This window comes from Indicator indicator, chromosome 3 (assembly GCF_027791375.1).
Source record: "Indicator indicator isolate 239-I01 chromosome 3, UM_Iind_1.1, whole genome shotgun sequence".
NCBI classification, from domain to species: Eukaryota; Metazoa; Chordata; class Aves; order Piciformes; family Indicatoridae; genus Indicator; species Indicator indicator.
The window spans coordinates 12,254,624-12,277,722 of record NC_072012.1 but is presented as its reverse complement, the minus strand read 5'-3'; the positions used below and the strand labels follow the sequence as shown (position 1 = coordinate 12,277,722).

The window sequence follows — 23,099 nt, the reverse complement described above, 5'->3', positions numbered from 1 at the left end:
ACATATTCCCTATGGGGATAGGCTGAGAAAGGGTGGCTGTTCAGCTTGGAGAAGAGAAGGCTCCAGGGAGACCTTATAGTGGCCTTCCAATACCTGAAGGAGCCTATAAGAAAGCTGTGGAGGGACGTTTTACTAGGGCTTGTAGTAATACGATGAGGGAGAATAGACTGAAGCTGGAAGAGCAGAGATTTAGGCTGGATGTTAGAAAGAAATTCTTAACAGTGAGGGTGGTTAGACACTGAAACAGGTTGTCCAGGAACCATTCTATGACTCCCTGATACCTGGAACCACTGTGGGTTCTGAGCAACATGCTCTAGTTGAAGATGTCCATGCTGACCACAGAAGGGTTGGACTAGATGACCTTTAAAGATGCCTTCCAACCCAAACCATCCTGTGATTCTAAGAATCTATTTTTTAGGAAACTCCCAAGCACTGAAACATGGCTCAAGTGAGAAACATCCTGATTAATATGGGGATACACATCCTGCTCATTCATACTGATAAACTAAGTAGTTGTGTCACACAGCAGTATATTAAAATTAATTTCATTCTGCTCCTATGACTAGGGGCATGATTCTCCTAATGATGCGTAATAGCATTAGGAAGCAGTGTAACATGAAAATAGTTGGATGTGCTGAAGAAAATGTGAACTAGGGAGAGTTGCATCCTTCTGCAAGCAACAGAAGCATGAACAGACACTTTTCGTGAGTGTCTATATGATGCCAAAATTATAAGCAGAAGACTAAGAGGATCTACTCATGCTTCCTTCATAGCAAATATATTCTAAAGCAAAGGGAGTGGATATTGAGGTGGATTGAGAACTGGATGAATGAAGGACCTCGGAAGGTTGTGATCAGAGTCTAGTTGGAGGCTTGTAGCTTGCAGTGTTCCCCAGGGGTCAGGCCGGGGTACAGTCTTCTTCAACAGACTCATCAATGATGTGGATGAAGGGACAAAGTTGACCCTCAGCAACTGGGAGGAGTGGTTGACACCCTGTCAGGCTGTGCTCCCGTTCAGTGAGACCTGGACAGGCTGGAGAGTTGGGTGGAGGAGAACCTCATGAAGTTCAAGGGCAATTGTAAGGTACTGCAGGTGGGGAGGAATAACCCCCTGTACCAGTACAGGTGAGGGGCTGACATGTTGAAAAGCAGCTCTGCAGAGAAGGACCTGGGAGTCCTTCTGTCCTGGTGGACAAGAAGTTAACCATGAGCAGGCAATGTGCCCTCATGGCCAAGAAGGCAAATGATCCCTTAGAGTGCATTTGGTCTCCTGAGACATATTAAGAAGAATGTAACCATTAGGTTAAGGGAAATTCTCCTCCCACTCTGCCCTAGTGAGGCCACACCTGGAGTACTGTGTCTAGCTCTGCTCTCCCCAGTTCAAGAGAACAAGGAACTACTGGGTAGAGTCCAACAGAAGGCTACAAAGTTGCTGAGGAGGCTGGAGCATTCATGAGGAAAGGCTGAGAGATCTGGAGCTACTCATTCCTGCTTATGATTCAAAACAGCAGGGCTCAGTTATGTGCTGCAGCAGGAGCAGGGGTAACAGGTACAAACTGGAATATGGGCCATTCCACCTAAATATAAGGAAGAACTTGTTTCTGTGGTGGTGCCAGAGCTCTGGAGCAAGCTTCCCAGAGATGTTGTGGAGTCTGCTTTTATGGAAAGATTCCACAGCCACCTGAACATTGTGATCCTAGGCAACCTACTCTAGGATGACCCTGCTTTAACAGAGTGGCTGGACTGGAATATCTCTAGAGGTCCAACTCTCATCATTCTGTGAGAAGCCACTGGGTGAAGGAACAACATGTGTGTTGTTAGCTGCCCTGTACACAAAATGAATGCAGCTATTGATGCTGACTGGAACCTAGACATCTCAGTGACATTACAAATGTTAAGATGATTATTAAGTCCTTAATCACTAGGGCTTGGAACTGACACTGAAACCAGCGACTGAACAGGATAATGGATGTAGAGGAGCTGAACACAACAGTGATGACTAAGACAGGACAGAAGTGCATGTGGGTACACACAAGACAACACTGGAGAAAGGGGCCATAGGATTGTTCTTCCAGCTAGCAAGCTGTTCAACCTGAGCTGTAAATTTTCCTTTTCTTTGCTATTTCAAAAGAAAAAATTCAAATGGGATTGTTTAGTCTGGAGAAGAGAAGGCTAAGGGGAGATCTTATTGCTCTCTACAGCTATCTGAAAGGAAGTTGTAGTGAGGCTGGTGTTAGTCTCTTATCATAGAATCATAGAAATGTTAGGGTTGGAAGGGACCTCAAAGATCATTTAGTTTCAACCCCCCTGCCATGGGCAGGGACACCTCACACTACATCAGGTTGCTCAGAGCCACATCCAGCTTGGCCTTAAAAACCTCCAGGGATGGGGCTTCTACCACATCCCTGGGCAACCTGTTCCAGTGTCTCACCACCCTCATGGTGTAAAACTTCTTCCTAACATCTAATCTGAATCTACTCACTTCTAGTTTCGCTCCATTCTCCCTAAGCAACTAGTGATAGGATGAGAGGAAATGGGCTTAAGCTGTGTCAGGGAAGGTTTAGGTTGGGTATTAAGAAAAAAGGGTTTCCTGAAAGAGTGGTCAGGCATTGGAACAGGCTGCCCAGGGAGATGGTAGAGCTGCCATCTCTGGAGGCATTCAAGAAGTGTGCAGGTGTGGTGCTTCAGGATACAGTTTAGAGGTCACGACAGTTGGGTTACAGTTGGACTTGATGATCTTAAAGGTCTTTTCCAACCTTAATGGTTCTGTGATTCTATTAAAAAAATACTACTAATGCCACTCCACATATGCCACTGATTTGAATACTGCTACTTCAAGATTTTTTTGCTGTAGTCAGGAAGCACCTTTAGCCTGTAAGCAGACAATGAAATACACTGACAAATTTCTCTTCAGGCTTGTTGTGTGAACAGCTTTACAACCTAGTCAGATATACAGTAGAAGGTTATTCTTTAACTCCATTGTTAATCTATCTCATTTTGCTTTGCTGCTGTGTAGCATGTAATAACTCAGAGCTTACGTGCTACCTGTGACCTAAAAACACTGCCAGCTGGTAGGGGAATCGCTCGGGTTTTTGGAAACTATGAAAACATTTTTAGCACATAAACCAAATTTATGAACAGATATTAGCCTGGAGAATAGAATTGTTTATGTTTTAGTATCACAGCTGTCACTGGTGCAGTTATTTTGTCCTGTACTAATCCCCTGAAAAGGTTGAGCATCTTCACTCAGTCACTTAAATATTTTATAATTGACAGACTTCATCTGGTGCTTGAATATGTGTAATAATTTTTTCCATAAGGAGCACACTGTGCTGACACTAATCTGTTCTTTTGTCATCTCCCTTTATTATCAGCCTCTGCTTTGTTTTTCCAGCATCATTGAAGAACACAAATACGAAGCTTCTAATTGAAAAAGCTAAGTAATCAAAAAGCCAATTAATCATACAAGATGAGCTCTGACATTCGGTGATGCAACAGATAGAAATACCACAGATGCATAACTGAAGGATTTTTAAAGTGTGCTTATTTGATGTAAGAATGATCTGAGAATGTAATTAGCATTCTTTGTCACAGGTGACAGATTCATATTGCACATTTCTTCATGCTGACATTACTTCTCTGAGCTCCACTTACTCTGCTCCCACTTTACCTCCTGTTCTGATGTTTCGTCTGCTGAACAACCCTTAACTTTGTATACCTTCCACCAAAACCAGGACGAGTTTAGGAACAGATAAGCAGCCTGTTACTGTACTCTGTAACTTCCAAAATGTTTAAGCCTTTCCTTTTCTTATAAAGCTCTATTTCCATCCCAATGCTTAAAAAACACCAACATAGAATCTCACAAATGACCTTAATAAAGGCAGGAGACACAGGGCTCCACAAAGCCAGGATTGAAAGAGACATGACCTCTCTGCTTTTGCAGTTTTTCATTCTGTAATCTACACATCTCTGAAGAAGTTCAAAGGCAGATTTGGAGCACAGAGTTCACCTCTTTTTTTTATGCAGAAGAGATATGCATGTGTACTTTGGAAACAACCTGGATGACCACTGGGTAAAGCAAAGGTTGCTTTGCTTACAAATACAAAGTCAAACGACAAGACAGTGTTATGAGAACTCCACTCTGAAGACAGAGAAATCACCCATGACATGACACAGTCCTGGAGACTTTGAAGTCCAAGTAATGCAAGAGATTCCACATCTTATTTCACATCACTTGGGGGATTACACTTCAGGCGTACTCCAACACAGTCACTTAGAGTTCATCATTTCATTTGTACACCTCAATGATGTGTTCACACAGACCTGTTAAAATGCAATTCCACTTTGGAATTCTTCACTTAACAGGAGCAAGTGAAGGTACTGTATCACAAACCTAATTTAACATTAAAAGTATCTAAGAATAAAACCTAATTTGCTGCATCACACCCTAAAAAAGGTAAAGTAAAAGCTTTTGAATGTAGCATCATGGCTTATACATACCCTTCACCACAAATTAACCAGCACTACTCGCACCGTAATGAGAAAACGGAAGGCTGATAACTAAGGCAGAGGTTTCTCAGCACAGGAAAGACATTGACCTGGCAGTGGTTCCAGAGGTCACAAAAATGGTCCAAAAGCTGGAGTATCTGCTGTGACAACGGAGTAAGGAGAGAGTTGGGGTCATTCAGCCTGGAGAAGAAAAGGCTCTAAGGAGACCTTGTGGCCTTTCAATACTTAAAGGGGGCAGAAAGATGGGGACAGACTCTTTTAGCAGGAAAAAGTTTGCCCAGAGAGGTGGTAGAAGCCCCATCCCTGTAAACATTCCACATCAGGTTGGATGGGGCTCTGAGCAACCTGATCTAGTTGCAGATCATAGAATCATAGAATTATTGGGGTTGGAAGAGACCTCAAGGATCATCTAGTTACAACCCCCCTGCCATGAGCAGGGACACTTTCCACTAGATAAAGTTGCCCAGAGCCACATCCAGCCCGGCCTTAAAAACTTCCAGGGATGAGGCTTCCACCACCTCTTTGGGCAACCTGTTCCAGTGTCTCACCACCCTTACGATGAAAAAAATTCTTTCTAACATCCAATCTAAGTCTACCCTCCTCTAGCTTGGATCCATACCCCTAGTCCTATCACGACCCTTCACTTACACTGGGCAATTTCTTCTTCCAGCCCCTGCCATTATCTTCTGTGATTTCAGGAATGCAGCTGGAGCCCTCGCCAGTGAAAACTGAGGTAAAGAAGTCATTGAGAACCTCGGCCTTCTCCACATCACCTGTCACCAGTTCTCCTGTTTCCTTTCTGAAGGGGCCCACACCTTCCCTAGTCTTCCTTTTGCCATAAATTTACTTATAGACGCCCCTGCTCAGTGCAGAAGGATTGGACTAGATGACCTTTAAAGGTGCCTTCCAACCCAAACCTTTCTGTGATTCCACAGGTATCCATATTCCATAGATACAACCATCCCATAAGAAGCCAGTTTGGATGAGATGCTGCATGTGTTTTTCCCTCTAACATCAGCTAGTTATTTGAGAGTAAGAAAGATATTTGGGGTGGGGGTGGGGGGAGGGAAGGATCTTTATTTTTAACTGTTTAAATAATGCACCATTTTGGAATCATTAAACTAATTTGCCCTCATCCTTTCAAACTACTTTTCATTGCCAAGAACATGACTTCATTAATGTCATCTTCAAAAAAGGCAGGACAAAACACTGAGACAGTATCTGATATGCCCTCTATTTAAAATATTCATTAAGACCAATTATACACACTGATAATTCATGCAACATGCTCCTCTTCCTAATCTATAAAAACAAGGGCTTTTCTTCTATCCTGCTAAGATGCATAAATGAATATGTATGTTGGTAATATCATTTGCAAAACTACCTGAGAGAAAAAAAAATCCAAATTAATCAACAATAGGTAGGCTCAGAAAGTAGACAGAGGGGGAAAGGAGGCAAATGTATTCAAGCTGAAGGTTACAGCCAAGCTGGGATCTAGAAAATGTTGACAGCAGTGATTATTTGAAATTAACATCCTAGAAAATAATACCCTACAAAGACTTAGAATGTTAGCAGCAATATGTTAAAACATTCTAAGTGTGTCACACAGCTTACCAAGCTGTTCTGTACAGTTTAGTTTCAAGTCTTCTGTGAATAAAAAAAAAAGACACAGAAGTGCTTTTTGAACATGGCATAAACAACTTGCAATTAACACTGAACTCTCCATGTGCTGGTGGCTTTCGGAGGAACCACCAACTCCACTCAAGCAGAGCATCTGTGGACCACAAAGAAAGCAGCAATTCAGCATATCTGCACACTTGACATGCAATTTTAAGTCTAATTGGGGATACTCATTCATTTACACTGGTTCTTCATTGGTGTTTGTATGAAAGTAACCTCATCTGGATCACTTCTCTATGTGTAATTACCATGACAAATGAAATCTCATTGCAAATGTGAGAACTCAGTACAGAAATAATATCTTCAACATGAAAGCCTTCATCCTGTCAACATTAAGGCAGACAGAGTAGCAGATAATACAAAAAACCCAAACCCTCTGCGAAAGTTGTAATCTTTATCCCCTTAGAAAAGTCATCTTGCTTAAAAGTAAAACATAACCAGAAAGGAACAGAAAACTCTTCATTCCAAGGGAAAGAAGGCTTACCCTTTCTTCCAGTCGAGCCAGCTGCTCTTTGTAGTAGGCATCATGCTTCTTCAGTTCTCTGTCTTTCTCTTCCAGCTGCCTGGCCTAAAAAAAGAAAGATAAAACTGGATCAAGAAAGAGCCTCACTTGCAAAACAAGACATGGACTATAAATTGTACTAGGAATCTACAGCAATTGCGAGCTGCAGTCCATTCGTTCTTGCCTAAGAGTACATTAATAAGATGATGATTGCTGCACTGAAAATGTAAAGAGATTGTCTATTGTACTGGGTTTTCATCCTTCCCTCCTCAACAGCTGTGCCATAGTTTGTCCCAGTCTATTTGGAAACATCTCAAAGACAGAACCAAGCACCCCATACTGAGATGAATTGATTTTCTTTAACTTTGTAGATCTCTTCTGAACTTCAGGAAACTTGCTAGGTCTATTGAAAAAAAAGATGTATGGAGAGTCTCAATACTTAACATTATTTGTTCAGTGTTACTAAGTGGACATTATAGCAGCCTTCCAGTACCTGAAGGGGGGCCTCCAGGATAAGTGAAGAGGGATTTTTTACAAAGGCATGTAGTGACAGGATGAGGGCTAATGGCTTCAAACTGGAAGAAGCCTGATTTAGATTAGACGAAAGGAAGTTTTTCCCTGTGAAGCTGGTGAGGCCCTGGAACAGGGCGCCCAGAGAAGTTGTGGGGGATCCAAGCCTCAAAGTGCTAAAATCCAGGTTGGACAGAGCCTTGACAAATCTGCAGGAGGTGTTCCTGCCCATGGTAGTGGGGTTGCAATCAGACTATCTTAAGGTCCCTTCCAACCCAAACCATTCTGTGATTCTATGATTATTATGACCTGACAAAAGCTGAACTTGCATTCATGTATTTGCAGGTAGGTCAAAAGAATTCTTTTTGAAGCAGCCTTTTTTTCTTTAAACCCCCATTGAAGAAAGCTGTTAGCATGTGCTTAATTCTAAACACATGAATGTTTGGAAAGAACCAAATGTTTATATATTTGCAAAAGCAGATCTAAAACGTACATCTAAAACGTACATCTAAAACTCTGCTGTCCCTTTTAATTAGTAATGACTCCTCTGGCAACTCCTAGATGGGTTGAAGTATCCAACTACATAAGCTGCAGGATCATTGCCATGTGCAGTAACTAATAATACAGGATAATTTTGATTATTAGATTGGTTATTAGAAGAAACTTCTTCACTGAAAAGGTTCTCAAGCACTGGAATAAGCTCCCCGGGGAGGTGGTTGAATCCCCATCTCTGGAGGTTTTTGAAAGGTGCCAAGATGTGGTGCTGAGGGACACGCTTTAACACCAGACTTGGTAGAATTAGAAAATGGTTGGAACTGAATGATCTTAAAGGTCTTTTCCAAACAAAATGATTCTATGACCTGAGTATTCACTTCAGAGACACTGCTTCCAGCACTATTGAGCAAGGCAACATTTTTTTGTCTTTCTGTCTGCATTATGTACCAATATCTTGCTATTAAAGTGACTAATTAAGAACTATAAATGACATTAAAAGAGCACACATGCACACAGAATACATACAAAGCACTAAGTCCTCCAGAGCAAATACAAGACAAGTGATTTTTAACAAGCTGTGGAGGATTTAATGCCTAAATTATCAGCCCAAATTCATTCCAGGCTCATAATGGTTTAATAATAAAATATCTCCAGTGACTAATAATTAACTAGCAGTGGTCATTACCACAACTGCCTATTCAACATTAGTCATTTATCTCTAATACATTATTTTCACCCAGGTACTTGATACAACAAAACCAGGTGCAAAAAGTTCCTGTGTTAGCAGTACCATGTAAAATGGGCAAACTGCTGAACTCTTATCACTAAAAATGTGCACCTCAGAAAACTTACATCACCTATTGTGCTAGAGTTGCACAAATACAGGACTGAAATCTTTGCCAAGGTTCACTTTTATTTATTTTTTTTGGTCAAATAACCAAATAATAAAAATCATAGAATGGCTTGGGTTGGAAGGGACCTTAAAGATCACCTAGTTCCAACCGCCCTGCAAGACCTACTAGACCAGGCTGCTCAAGGCCCTCGCCAACCTGGCTTTGAACACTTGCAGGCTTGAAGCCTCCACAACCTCTCTGGCCAACCTCTTCCAGTGCCTCAGCACCCTCATAGTGCAGAATTTCTTCCTAATATCTAATTTAATCAAGCTGCTTCTAGTTTGAAGCCATCACCCCCTGTCCTGTCACTCCATGCCTTTGTAAACAGTCCCCCTCCAGCTCTCCTGTAGGCCCCTTCAAATGCTGGCAGGCTGCAGTATGGTCTCCCCAGAGTCTTCTCTTCTCCAGTCAACAACCAACTCCCTTGGCTTGGCCTCACTCTGGAGGTCTTCCAGCCCTCAGGTCATTTCCATGACCCTCCTCTGAACCCACCCCAACAAATTCATGTCCTCCTTCTGCTGGAGACTCCAGAGCTGGCCCCAGCACTGCAGATGGGGTCTCAGGAGAGTGGAGCAGAGGGGCAGAATCCCCTCCCTCCAATTGCTGCCCACACTGCTGGAGATCAGCCCAGGACAGGTTGGTTCTGGGTTGTGAGCGCACATTGTCAGCTCATGTCCAGCTTTTCAACTACCAGCACCCCCAAGTCCTTCCCCTCAGCACTGTTCTCTCCACCCGGCCTGGATTTGCGCTTGGGATTGCCCCGACCAAGCACAAAGTAAAAACTTCAGATTTTTGGTTGTTCCTTACTTCATATTTCTTACCTTTTTTTCTATATCCTGAAGCATGTAAAAAAGAAATCAAGAAGTCAAATTAAATTTATTCTATAATGGTGAATACAAAGAATGCCAAAATGAAATGCATGTCACACATATGTGTAATCTAGAACCACACAGAAAACTAGGAAGTTGGGTTTTTAAATGCAATTTCACCAAAAGTACCTCTGCTTGTCCAAAAACAACCTCTGCAGTATAGTGCCATGGAGCAGACCACAGCTCTGTCCAACACCATTTATATCGGCTTTTGTTCACCAGTTACAGGTTTTCCCAAAACTGATTACACTAAATATTGTATAGCCTACCAGTCAGGCTTTGTGTTGATCATGGCTTTGATTTTTCTGGATAATACCTGTAGGATCTTCCAAACCTGGTGGTTATAGGAGCTGAAAATTCTTTGCAGTTGGTGCTACCCAAAAGTGTCCTCTCCCAAATACTTAATAAAATGCTCATGAAAACTTCAATTCCTACTATTCAATAGTATTCCACACCATCCTATTGATGACCTGAAACCAAGCAGCAAAACTGACTTTGGAAGCTAATAAGAAAATAAAACCCATGAAAAAGCATCATGACTTATTCATTCACCCCATTACTGACAAGTCACAAGAGCAGAATTTTTCTGGGTGTAAAGCTACAACTAGCCAAGGCCACACTAATGGTGGAGGAGATGAAACTCACCCTCATTAAGAAAAACATCTTTCTTTTGAGCATACTGGAGCACTGGAACAGTCTTTCCAGAGAGATTGTAAACTGTCTTTCTCTGTATCATTTCAAAACCCACCTGGACACAATCCTGAATAACCTACTCTGGGTGAACCTGCTTTAGCAGGGCAGTTGGACTGGATGATCTTGACATCCCTTTCAGTCCCCACCATTCTGTGATTCTCCTCTGTCTCCAGCTGAGTCTAAATTATTTTCATCTGTTGTTTGATTCATATTTGGAAACGAGGAAATTTTTCACAGTAAGAACAATCAGCCATTAGAATAAAGTCCCCAGGGAAGTGGTGGAGTCCCCAGCATCAGACACTTTGAAGATCCATAGGCAGGGTGCTAGGCCATTTTATCTAGACCAACCTTTCTGCCAAGAAAGGTTTGCATGAGATGATCTTTGAGGACCTTCCAACTTGGGATTCTATGATTCTGATCACTAAATGAAAGTCAGTAAGATCAGGAGAATGCAAGTAACGTCAACCTGAACAAAAGTTTTTGCCCTGGAAAGTTTGTTAGATTTTCAGGTTGTTTTTTGGGTTTGGTTCCTTGCCTCTAAAGATTATCAGTGCTGAAAAGAGCTGGAATTTACTGCACTACACTAAAGGGTATGGGGCCCAAGAAGCAAAGTATAGTTATGCTTCTTATCATGGAATTGTTTTGGTTGGAAAAGACCTTGAAGCCCAACCATTACCTAACGCTATCCAAGCCTGGTGCTGAACCATGTCCCTCCACACCACCCTTATTGCTGTGATCCCAAGGGAGTTTTTATATCACTGATAAAGTAGAAATATAAGATACTAAATTTTGCCAAGAGAAGTTGGACCAGATGATCTTTGAGGTCCCTCCCAACCTGGTATTCTATGATTCTAAATCATAAATTTATCCATAGGTTTGGTTCCCTATATTATGGAAGTAATGGGAAGAACTGGTAGACCACTAAGAAGTTCAGTCCCTGGCATTTGTCCAGTAATGCAGACACAGCAAAGTTTAAAAAAAAAAAGAAAAAATAGAAAAAAATATTAATATAGGAGACAATATAAATATGCCAACAGAAGAAAATTCACTGCAGAAACAAAACCCTGGAAGGTAAGATGATATTTATGGGCCTGCAGCAACACGATCCCAGTGAGTATCAATTAGTTGTAACAAAATAATTAACAGTAGCCATGTATTCAATTAGCTGAATGCTGCACTTTAGCTGTAAATGAGATACTGAAACAGGTTCATTGCTTCTTCACAAAGTAACCCTAACGAAGAAAGCATTTCCTTGGGTGTTATTTAGGATACAGCTTCAGAAGGTCACCTTTAAGAGGCAGGCCATCTTCCCAAGACAACTCAAAATTAAGCTTCAAAAATAGATCATGAATATCAAACACATGTTCTTCACATCTATGAGGAAAACAAGCCAAGATTTAAAAGAACAGCAATGGGCCAAGATTTAAAAGGACAACAACAAGGATGATTCAGGGATCTGAACATCTCCCCTATGAAGAGAGACTGAGAGTCCTGGGGCTATTTAGTCTTGAGAAGACTGAGAGGGGATCTGATCAATGTCTATCAATATCTGAGGCGTGGGTGTCAAGCAGAGGGGGCCAGGCTCTTTTCAGTAGTTCACAGTGATAAGACAAGGAACAATGGGTTCAAACTTGAACATAGAAGATTCCACCTCAACATGAGGAGAAACTTCTTTACAGTGAGGGTGACAGAGCACTGGAACAGGCTCCCCAGGGGGGTTGTGGAGTCTCTTTCTCTGGAGACTTTCAAAACCCACCTAGGTGCATTCCTGTGTGGACTACCCTAAGTGATCCTGCTCTAGCAGGGGAGTTGGACCCGATCATCTCTTGAGGTTCCTTCCAACCTCTGATATATTGTGATACTGGGAACTTGTGTTTCATTTTCAAAATCAGCCCTGGTATGAGCCTGAGATCAGTATCTAAAGAACAAGGGGCAAGAGGATGTGGCCAGACTCTTTTCAGTGGTGCCCAGTGACAGGACAAGGGACAACAGACACAAACTGGAACCCAGGAAGTTCCACCTAAATATAAGGAATAATTTCTTTGCTGTGAGGTTGCTGGAGCCCTAAAGCAGGCTGCTCAGAGAGGTTGTGGAGTCTCCTCCTCTGGAGAGATTCCAAACCTGTGTGAACATGATCGTGGGGAATCTGCTCTGAATGACTCTGCTTTAGCAGGGTGGTTGGACAAGATGATCTCCAGAGGACACTTCCAACCCCTACCATGATGGGATTCTGAGATTCTGTCTTAAAAGGTGACTGTTACAGCCTGTACCTGAGTGACATGAGTGTCAGTGAGCTTCAGAAATGTTCACCCAGAAAACTTCAGGTTGCAGAACAAATGGAAAATCTCCAACAGCGTAAAGGTGAGAGATCATTGAGATTTACTCTCCTGTAGTACTGGTGTACCTCATTCATCCTGACCTGCCAGTAGTGCCCCTGTGAGATACTTGTTCCTCTGGAGCTGCTGGAAGCCAGCCCTCTGCCACCGCTTTCTTTTGCCTATTAATCCATTAACCTTCTCTTCAAAGTTTACAGGGCCCAGCTGAAGACCTATAGATATTTCCCATGAAGAAAGCCCTCATCATTGAATTTCATTTGGCAAATTCCATTAGCTTGTACACCTGTTGTGACAGGATGCTCTTTCATCCCCCAGACCAGATATCTGGTCTCACTCATTGCCACAAATGTGACTTGGGAGACCCACCCTTCGCTTGTCCACTTCCTTTGTTCTCTGATGTTCTTGGTTGGGTGATGATGAAATGACCATGAAGCAGCTTGGCAAGACCTAAGCAGAGCACTTTCAGATGGTTGATGATGATTTATAAATTTAGTGTAAAATTGGACTTTTATCTTGAAGCAGATAATTATTCTCTGCCAGAAAAATGCAAACTGTAGCCATCTCAGTGGTGTTCTGCTGTGAACTTGGTGGATGTTAATGAATTTGGAGCTCAGAGTCTGCACCGAGGGGCAGCTGTAAACCAGGGACTGCCAGCTGCTTCAAGAGCTGATTATGAAATCTGCCTACAAACTTCTCCTGAACTACCTGATAATGGTTTATCCCCTGCACCTCCTTAAAGAATAGCAATTAGAAGCAGCAGGCACCTTGAACCTTGATGTATCCAGCTATCCTGAGCCCTCTATTCCTGAAAGACAATTATTGAACAAATCTTCTGTGTCAAAAGAAGTCTGACCAGCAGGACAAGTAAGGTGATTCTGCCCCTCTACTCTGCTCTCCTGAGACCCCACCTGGAGTACTGCGTCCAGTTCTGGGGCACCTTGTTCTTTAGATATTGATCTCAGGCTGCTCTTCCCAAGGTTCAACAGCCCGGGATCTCTCAGCACAAAGACGCTCTACTCATCTCAGCATCTCTGTATAGCCCTCAAATACTAAACAATTATATTAAAAAATTATTCAGCATTTGATGTCCACTATACTGCTCTGACCAGACCCTTTTACAGTGGATTACATTCACTCATCACATACAACCCTGTGTAGTCACATCTTCACGTTGGTATCAGATGAAAAAGGTTCGTTACTTGTTTTATGAAGGTCAGCAAAACCACAATCTTTATTCACTGATAGCATCCCACTAAAAATGATTCTGTCTCCACTCGTGCTGGAGGATGTGGGAGTTGTGGCTGCTCAGCCTGGAGAGGAGAAGGCTCTGGAGAGGCCTTCCAGTACCTCAAGGGGGCCTACAGGAAAGCTGGGGAGGGACTTTTTACAAGAGTTTGTAGCAATAGGACAAGAGGGGATGGCTTTTAACTGTAAGAGGGTAGATTAGACTGGATTTTAGAAATAAATTCTTTACAATGAGGGTAGTGAGATACTGGAGATACAGGTTGCCCAGGGAGGTTGTAGATACCCCCTCCCTTGAGCAGCCTGGACTAGTGGAAGGTGTCCCTGCCCATGGCAGGGGGACTGGAACTGGATGATCTTTAAGGTCCCTTCTAACCCAAACCATTCTATGAATCTTTAACCTTGTGTGGTCACATTTGTATGTTGGTATCAGATGAAAAAGGTTCATTACTTGTTTATATCAAGGTCAGCAAAACCGTGATCTTTGCTCACTGATAAAGTGTCCCACTAAAAATGTTTCTCAGTCTCCATTCATGTTGGTTGAACGAATTTTAATTTTATGTTTCAACATATACACAACACTCTGAGCAGGCAACACAAGTAACTTATGGATATTCTTACGAACATGTGCTTCTCCATTTCCCCCAAAATAATTTCATTCTGAAGCTATCAATACTCACAAAATCCTTCCTAACCAGAAAAAATGACCCAGACACATCACTAAAAAACCACTGCGTTAATTTCCACTTGTAAAGGTAGAGTTATGAATTAGAAACAGCAGCAACAATAATGCATCATAAAACACAGTCTTTGACAACTGTAATTAAAACAAGCTTTTGTAATTACCAGTAAATGTGCTACAGCATGTTTTCTAAGAATAATGAAGTCCTAAAAGAATGAGTGGTGAAGATAAAAAAGATCACAATGAGAGAAGGCTAATGGAGAAAATTATAAAATTGAATTTATGAACAAGTTAGGATCTGGTCTATACAGAAAATGTGTCATTAAGAGTCATTTACTAAATCTAGTTAGAGATCAAAGAAGTAAAAAAAGCAACCAAAACCTCCCTTTGTCAAACAAAAGAGTTACAGATTCCAGTTTTTAATGTAAGATACAGGAACATGCAGCTGAAATACAGAGAAGTATTGCTGCCCCCCAAGACAGAAGTTTGTTGATGTTCTTGTACCAAAAGGAAGAGCTTCTGTTATAATATTAGAAGCAAAAAGCTGAACAAGGAAAACATGGCACACCTGCTGAAGAAGCTGGTGTGCTTAGGGGAAGTAGATACAGAGAGCTGTGGTACTCCGATGAACTGCAGCAGGTCATGTAGTTCCTGATGGAGACAGTCAGATAAGAGGTCAGATTGTTACCTCAAGACCATATCCAACTGGGTATTGAAAACCTTCAAGCACAGGCACACCTTCACTGTGCCTCTGTCATCAGGAAAGTCTCCCCTCCATCTGTGTAGGATAGGGTTCAAGGAGAAGCAGTAACGGCAGTAGAATGATAGAGTCATTAGGGTTGGAAAAGACCTTTAAAACCATTGAGTCCGACCATTAACCCAATGCTACCATGACCATTAGGAAAAAGTTCTTCACTATTAGAGTGATGGAACACTGGAAGAGGTTGCTCAGGGAGGTGGTGGAGGCTTGGTAGACCTCTGAGCAACCTGATCTAGTTTGGAGTGTCCCTGCTTACTGAAGTAGGGGTGGACTTGATGACCTCTAGAGGTCCCTTTCAACCCAGGGTGTTCTATGATTAAACCATGTTCTGAAGTGCCAATGTCTACATGTTTTTTGAACACTTCCAGGGATGGAGACCCCACCACCTCTCTGGGCAGCTTGTTCCAGTGCTTGACAACCCCTCTGGGGAAGAAATTTTTTCCCCTGGAGCAACTTGAGGCCGTTTCCTGTTGTCCTGTCACATGTTACTTAGAAAAAGAGACCAACACCCACCTAGATCAAACCTCCATTCAGCGAGTTGTAGAGAGCTAGAAGGTCTTCCCTGAGCCTTTTTCTCCAGGTTAAACAACCCCAGTTCCCTCAGCTACTCTTCACAAGACTTGTTCTCCAGACCCTTCACCAGCTTTGTTGTTCTTTCCCAGACATGACCCAGCACCGTAATGCCCTTCTTGGAGCGAGAGGCCTAAAACTGAACAAGCTGTGGCCTCACCAGTGCTGAGATAAGTAGATAGGTGCTGAGTCATTAATCACTTGAGAGGGCTCCAGGTTCCTTCAGTCTGATCTGTTTTACCATCCCATCCTCAAAAGAAGGGGCAGAAAGATCACACAGTTGGGCCAAGCTTCTACAAACTGAGCAATGTGAGTTTTAAGAAAAGCTGCACTTGCCAACAAACTATGCTCCTCACTGGGTGAACCATATGGCTTGTTCTGTTCAAACAATTCTGAAGACTTCATTTTCTTCAAAACAATTCCAACACGTTCAAAACTAACCTATTCATTAGCATCATTCAGAAAAGCCTCATATTTACTTCCAGTCATAGTTCAAAAGGAAAAAAAAAAAAAGGATGCTAAACAAATCTGTGTTACATATCTGGATGTCAACAGGAATAAAAGGCAGGCGTGACTTCTTTCTGAAGCCCCACTACATGCTTTTCATTTAACTAACACAGTCCAAGAAGATCAAACATTTTGAAGACTATCTGTACTGCTGCCAGGTATTTGGAGCAATTCAAATAATGTCTATAACTATTTCTGACAGCTTCTGATGTCTCAGTCATATGTCAAATGTGTGCAGTTTTCCACTAGTCTTAAAGAAGCAAAAACTGCTCCGTATGAGCCAAAGTGGATTTCTCTCAAGAAAAATGGTGCAAAAGAACCATTATCCTATAAAACACAGGAAAAACAACTTCCAGTGAACAGATTTAGGACTATGTTCTACTTCCAGCACTGCTGCTATACTGCCATAGTACTGCATTGTAAATATTTGCATCCTTCTTACTGTGTTCAGAAATTATCTGATGATAATTTTACAGAAGTATTTTGACATTTGTGGATGAAATTACAACAAAAAAAAAAAAAAGAATAGGTTATTACTGAGCACCACGAGCCAATATTTGGTGCAGTTTCAATCAGTACATCATGTAAAACAAAGATAAAAAATAGGAACCCACCACCCTTCAAGGAAGTGTTCTTATCTTACCACAGATCACCACTCAAGTGCTAAAAGAAAGAGTAAGATGCTGGCATGTCAATTACAGAACCCCAGCATGGTGGGGGTTGGAAGGTACCTCTGGGGATCATCCAGTCCAACTTCCTCATAAAGCAGATCCACCAAGAACAGGTTGCCCAGGATTATGTACAGGCAGGTGTGGAATCTCTTCAGAGAAGGAGACTCTACAGTCTCTCTGGGCAGCCTGCTCCAGGGCTCCAGCACCCTCAAAGTAAAGAATATTTTCCTCACATTCAGAGGAAACTTCTTGAGTTCCAGTTTGTGCCAGTCACCAGTTGTCCTATCACTGGGCACCATGAAAAGAGTCTGGTCTCTTCCTTTTGATCCCCTGCCCTATAGGATATTGACCAGCATTGAGATCTCCTCTCAGTTTTCTCCAGAATAAATAGCCCAGTCCCCTCAGCATATTTGTAGCCTCTGCTGGACTCTTTCCAGTAGTTCTCTGTCTCTCTTGAACTTGAGAGCCCAGAACTGGACTCAAAACTCCATGTGGCCTTACTAGGGCAAAGCAGAGGGGGAGGAGAACCTCCCTCAACCTGCTGGCCACACTCTTCTTCATGCACCCCATGTCTTCTTGGCCATAAAGGTATATTGCTAGTGCATGGTGAGCCTGTTGTTTACCAGCAGTCCTAGGGATTCACAGAGCTGCTTTCCAGCAGGTGAACCTTTAACCTACACTGGTGCAGGGGGTTATTCCCCAGGCACAGGACCCCCACCTACACTTGTCCTTGTTGAACTTCATGAGATTCACCCTGTCCAACTGTCCAGGCAATGGCAGCACAGCCTGGTGGGGCATCAGCCATTCCTCTTAATTTCGTATGATTAGCAAATTTTCTGAGGGTCCACCTTCATCCAGATCATTGATGAGTCAAGTGTGTTGAACAAATCTGGACCCAGTACTGACCTCTGGGGAGCATGGCAAGCTACAGACCTCCAACTAGGCTGCCTGGCTGAACAATCCCTGAGCTCTCGTCCAGCCAGTTATTTAATGACAATATTTTTTAAAGCCACAACTTATTTCTTTTGCTGTGTAAACTGAAGATTCAAAGACTGGAGGTAAACAGTGAAATAATTCTTACAGATGCTGCATTTATATAAGCAATGAAACCTCAACATCTCATTGAAGGCCACTTCAAAGTCAATCTCATCTGAAATCCAACTGAAAATTTGTGTCCTCTGTTTGTTAGAGGTCCAACAGCATCAGGGACAACATGTTCTCCAGTGTTATTTTCCATCTGTGAAGATCCTATTTCTTGCATCAAATGATCAAAACTATAAATGAATTGATATAACTTCCTTCCAACAGGACCTGCACTATTGGACCTAGCTGCTCAATCTCTTATCCTGGTAACCAATTTCCACCAGAAGCAAAAACTGATGATGCCCAAGTAGGTAAATCCACTTCAGAATACAAAATAAGAGCACAGTTATTTCTTCTCAGCTATTCAAGATATTGATTTCTGCTTAAGACTCAAAAGTGAATCACTCGTAACTACATCAAGTGTTTCACAATTTGAAAGATACAATACAAGAAGTACCTTCACTTTTGGATATTGGCAAAGCCATCACTAAAAAATATTTTTAAGACAACAAATCACCTATATTTTGGGTTTGAAATTAGATCGTGCTAACCTGAACACTTTTCTCCTTCTCTGAAAAGATTCTAAATCCACCTGCATGTGATGCAAACCCACCTGGACGTGTTAGAACAGGTCCAGAGGTGGGCCACAAAGATGACAAGAGGGCTGGAATATCTCTCCTATAAGGACAGGCTGAGAGAGATGGGGTCATTTAGCCTGGAGAAGAGAAGGCTCTGGGAAGACCTTATAGCTGCATTTCAACATCTGAAGGGGACATACAGGAAAGCTGGGGAGGGACTGTTCACAAGGGCTTGTATCAACACGATGAAGGGCAATGCCTTTAAGCTGAAGCAGGGTAGATTTAGGTTAGACATTAGGAAGAAGTTCTTTACAATAAGAGTGATGAAATACTGGAACAGGTTGCCCAGGGATGTAGTTGAATCCCCATCCCTGGAGACATTCAAGATCAAACTTGATGGAGCCCTGGGCAACCTGATCTACTTGGAGATGTCCCTGCTCATTGCAGCAGGGTTGGACAAGATGACTTCCAAAGGTCCCCTCCAAACTGATGCACTCTGTGATCCTCGGCAACCTGCTCTGAGTGACCCTCCTTTAGGAGGGAGGATGGACTCAATCTCCAGAGATCTCTTCCGACCTCTGCCATTCTGTGATTCTTTAGTAATTGGCAAACCACCAAAACTCACTCTGTCTCAAACAATGCAGCCACACTGTTTACAGTTACTGCTGAACTTAGACTTTCCTCATCATCCTGATAACAAAAGAACCACAAATCTCAGACAATTAAAGACAGAAGTTGTAACTCGGCTATCTTTTAAATGGGGCACATCAACTGATGGTCAAATAGTCAGACATTTAACCTCATCACTGCCAAGGGAATAGCATTTTGGTCAGTTTTGGGAACACTGCAGCCTGCATAGAAGACCTTCTTCCATCAAGATACACAGAAAATTTACACATTAAGAAAGTATTTATTCTATTTGGTATGTGATGTCCCTATGAAGCCATTGCTTTGTAGTTCTTCTCTGTTGGTCTTAGTAGCACTTTATGTAAATACTAAGGAAGTGATATGATTATTTTCATTGTATCTTTAAAGTATTTACCTAAGTATGAAAAACCCATCTGATAACAAAAGATACTGTACCTGTTTAAGTTATTAGAATGAACTAACACAGCTCAGTCTTGAGCCCAGTTCTCTTTAATATCTATCGATGTTCTGGATGAGGGAATTGAGTGCACCCTCAGGAAGCCTGCGGACAACACTAAATTGGGTGTGAGTGTTGATCTGCTTGAGGGTAAGGAGGCTCTGCAAAGAGATCTGGACAGGCTGGATCAATGGGCCGAGGTCAATTGTATGATGTTTAACAAAGCCAAGTGCCAGGTCCTGCACTTGGGTCACAACAGCCCCATAAATGATCCAGGTTTGAGGCAAAGCAGCTGGAAACTGCCCAGTGGAAAAGCTCCAGAAGGGGGCAGGGAGGAGGCTGGCTGACAGCTCTCAACTAGATTCAGTAGTGTGGTCAGGTGGCCAAGAAGGCCATCAGTATCCTGGCTTGGATCAACTATAGCGTGGCCAGCAGAAGCAGGGAAGCGATTGGGTGCCTCTACTTGGCACTGGTGAGACCACACCTTGAATACTAGGTTCAGTTTTATGCCTCGCACTGCAAGAAGGACATTGAGGTGCCGGACTGTGTCCAAAGAAGGGCAACAAAGCTGGAGAAGGGCTTGAAGAACAGGTCTGGCTGGGATTGTTTAGTCTGGAAAAAAAGAGGTTGAAGGGAGAGCACTTTGCTCTCTATAGCTCCCTGAAAGGAAGCTGAAGTAAGGTGGAGGTTGGTCTCTTCTCCCTAGTATAAAGTGAAAAAACAAGAGGAAATGGTCTCAAATTGCCATTGGGGAGGTTTAGATTGGATATCAGGAAAAATTTCTTTACTGCAGTGGTTGTCAGGAATTGAAGCAGGCTGTCCAGGGAGGTGGTGGAGTCCCCATCCCTGAAAGTGTTCAAAAAATATGGACATGGCACTTTGGGACATGGTTTAATGGCCAGGGGTGGTGTTAGGTTGGTGGTTGGACTTGATGATCTTGGAGGTCTTTTCCAAGCAAAACAATTCTGTGGTTCTATGATCCTATGAAAATCAGAAAGCAAAGCCTTGGGAAAGCAGAAGGAAATGGCAGGAAGAGAGGAGACAGCAAGATTTACTGCTCTTTGTATTTTAATTACCTAATTACAATGCTGCTCTTTCAGAATTTTCTTTTAAGTTTCAGCAACTTGCTCTGAAATAAACCCACAAGTGAATTACTGCCTTAAGTAAAGTCCCTCTGAAAGGAGTGGGGATTGATTTATGTATTGATTATTGGTGAGCATCTTCCTTTGTATAATCCTATAACACGTGTCATTGAATTTCTGTGTCCAACTTCCCTTCATTGCACTTTTGTTTCTCTTCTCATTTGATTGCTGAGTCTCCAGGGCAGAGCCTGAAACTCACTACGCATTTGTGCAATGTTTAACATAATTATACTTCAAGCTCTGCTGGCATTTGTATTATTCTAACAGCAATAAATAATATTCTCAGCACAGAAAATACATAAAAATCTATAAAATTGATGGAAAAAATCAAACTGAATACAAGACCAGCACAGAGACAAACATTTGATTTTGTAAAGACCATGCTAGACAAACACAGGAGAACAATTTTTTTAGAAGTCCTGCCCAGTTCAGAGAATCCCAGAATCCCAGCATGGTAGAGGGGTTGGAAGCAACCTCTGGAGATCATCTAGTCCAACTCCCCCCACTAAAGCAGGGTCACCCATAACAGGTTGCCCAGGAACACAATGTCCAGGAAGGTTTGGCATCTCTCTGGAGAAGGAGACTCCACAAACTCTCTCTGGGAAGCCTGCTTCAGAGCTCCAGCACCCTCAAAGTCAAGAAGAGTCTTCTGATAGGATGTCCTGGGTTTCAGTGTCTGCCTGTTGACACTTGTCCTGTCACTGGGCACCACTGAAAAGAGTCTGGCCCCATCCCCTTGATCCCTGTTGTTTAGGTCTTGCGGAGCATTGAGAAGATATCCTTGCAGGCTGCTCTTCCCCAGGCTAAACAACCCCAGGTCTCTCAGTTTTACCTCCTCAGAGATGTTCCAGTCTCCTTACCATCTTTGCAGCCCTCACTGGACTCTCTCCAGTTCCCTGTCTCTTGAGCTGGGAAGCCCAGAACTGGACCTACTACTCCAGCTGTGGCCTCACTGGGGGCAAGTTCAGGTGGTAAGCATCTGAGTGCATTGGGAATTTGGGACTAAGCAACTGAAAAAAACCAAACTTACAGGTGGCAATTATTAATTGGAAGCAAAAAAACTTATTTAAAAGAGGGCCTGGTAGTAACATTTCTGTTCCTCATTCTGACTTATCATGTGAATTTGTTGACAGAAAAATAACAATTCTCTCTAACGCAGCAGGGTAGAGAATAGCTATTATGAAAATATGGCTCGACATTTTCCTACAAATGAATAAAAGAGTTAACTAATGGGATACTCAAACGTAATTCAACAATGCCTTACACAAAGAAAAATGAAAAGCAAATAATCACAAAATCCAGCAGAATGTTCAAAGGTTTAATAAAAATTACTGTAGAGAAATGGCCAAAAAGTTCAAACCAGAGATTATGGGGTCAATGTTCCATGTTTCAGTTTACCATTTATTTTAATTCAGTCATCCAGAAAAAGGGATAAACTGAGATGACTGCAACTCAAGATCATCTTAATTCATGAAGCTATTTAAGGTAAAAGAATCTGGCAGCCTGAAGACAGGCAAGGAGGATGAATGGAAAATGATACAGCTAGGAAGCAAAAACCTGTACCAGTCATTGGAGGTATTTTTACTCTGATTGTAAACCCCGGAGACTTTACATTCCTGCAGGCAAGTCAATAAGAACTTGTCCTGTATGTAACAACAGCCAAATAAAACCAAAAAGAGATTTATGAAGAGAAAGAGAAACAGCAGGCAGCACCACACTGAGACTGAATCATCTGACAGAGACTAAATAAACTCCCAGATCCTACCAGAGCTCTGGTCACTACAGCCAAAAGCTTCTGAGAAGAAGCTGGAGTTACATGAAGACCAAAACCATCAGAAGGGCTTTGTGTGTGTGTAGAGGGGTACATGATAGAGGTATACAAAATAACTAAATGTTCAGGGAAGGTAAGTGAGGCTCTCTTATTTACTCCTTCTCATAATACAGGACCGAAGAGATACTCAGTGAACAGTGAAATTGAAAAGCAACAAATTTGGAACCAATTAAATGCATAATTAACCTGCAGAACTCATTGCCACAAGTTATCAGTGAAGCCAATCGCTTAGCAAAATCCAAGAAAATGGAGATGTTTGTATTAACTCTGAAAACATCCCCAGTTGGATCTGTAAGGTTGCAAAGACACTGGATTCCTTTGAAGATTGTAAATCTCATCATTCTGACAATTAAAACTACTGAATTAGAAAAGACTAAGAGGAAATTTCCTACCCTTTTTGTACCACCTGTACATTACAAAGGGCCTCCAGAGAACTACTTGCTTTCTTGTGGTGTATGAACAG

The 23,099-nt window shown here is 42.2% G+C and overlaps 1 protein-coding gene across 2 annotated transcripts in view; it reads right to left on the bottom strand.

Moving 5' to 3' along the window:
- The window catches only part of CHCHD3 (coiled-coil-helix-coiled-coil-helix domain containing 3), a 188,871-nt gene that overhangs the window by 68,416 nt on the left and 97,356 nt on the right, over window positions 1-23,099 (bottom strand). For both annotated transcript variants that reach the window (XM_054399541.1, XM_054399542.1), the window contains exon 5: window positions 6,673-6,756. In XM_054399541.1, coding sequence (XP_054255516.1) covers window positions 6,673-6,756 — 84 coding nt within the window. The remainder of the gene's footprint in view (window positions 1-6,672; window positions 6,757-23,099) is intronic.